Genomic DNA, 583 nt, shown 5'->3' with positions numbered 1-583 from the left:
CGCAGGAAAGCGCCCTGTCGGGCCCAGCCCAGCCAAGCCGGGTTTTCTTCTCCCGCCTAGCTCTTCTCCTCTCCCCTGCCCTCCCTTCCCCCCAAATAAATAAATATCTCCGAGGGCAGCGAACTCGGCGGGGCGCCGGGCCCTGAGCGTCGCGGCGATGGATGAACTTCCTGGCGCATCAAAACTGCCCTTCTGTCCTCCCCGCCGGGCTCAGGATATGGGGCGCGCTCGCTCCTCTTCAGAAAAGGAAACGTAGTTCTTCCAAAAATATAAATCAGCTCTGACGTCCAAATATTTCTTTTGTCCTCCAGCATCCTCTGTGGGGATAAATAAAACGTGCTCGGCGCCCAGAGGCCGACGAGGGACCGCGGGCGCCCAGCCGCCGCCTCGAGGAGCGGCCTTTCGGGAGCGCCCGTCCTCGATTCCCCTCCCCCAACCTGTCGGTGGCGGCCCCGGGATGCGGCCTGGCCGGAGAGACAGACAGACAGAGACAGAGAGAGACAGAGAGAGACAGAGAGAGAGGGAGAGAGAGAGAGAGAGAGAGAGAGCGAGCGCGAGAGCGAGAGCGCGCGCGGCGCTCCCC

General features: G+C 62.8%; 1 protein-coding gene across 1 annotated transcript in view; it reads right to left on the bottom strand.

Annotated features, from left to right (window-relative positions):
* The window catches only part of FOXF2 (forkhead box F2), a gene marked incomplete at its 5' end in the record, with an annotated part of 10,511 nt that extends 10,047 nt beyond the window's left edge, over window positions 1–464 (bottom strand). The window contains one exon of the mRNA XM_008050905.2: window positions 286–464. Coding sequence (XP_008049096.1) covers window positions 286–464 — 179 coding nt within the window. The remainder of the gene's footprint in view (window positions 1–285) is intronic.
* Between the last annotated feature and the right edge of the window lie 119 nt (window positions 465–583).

The sequence above is a fragment of the Carlito syrichta genome, unplaced genomic scaffold, assembly GCF_000164805.1.
Source record: "Carlito syrichta isolate Samal-C Ts95f unplaced genomic scaffold, Tarsius_syrichta-2.0.1 Scaffold154067, whole genome shotgun sequence".
NCBI classification, from domain to species: Eukaryota; Metazoa; Chordata; class Mammalia; order Primates; family Tarsiidae; genus Carlito; species Carlito syrichta.
Note: the sequence above shows the minus strand (reverse complement) of the source record. Positions and strands in the feature narration are given on the sequence as shown.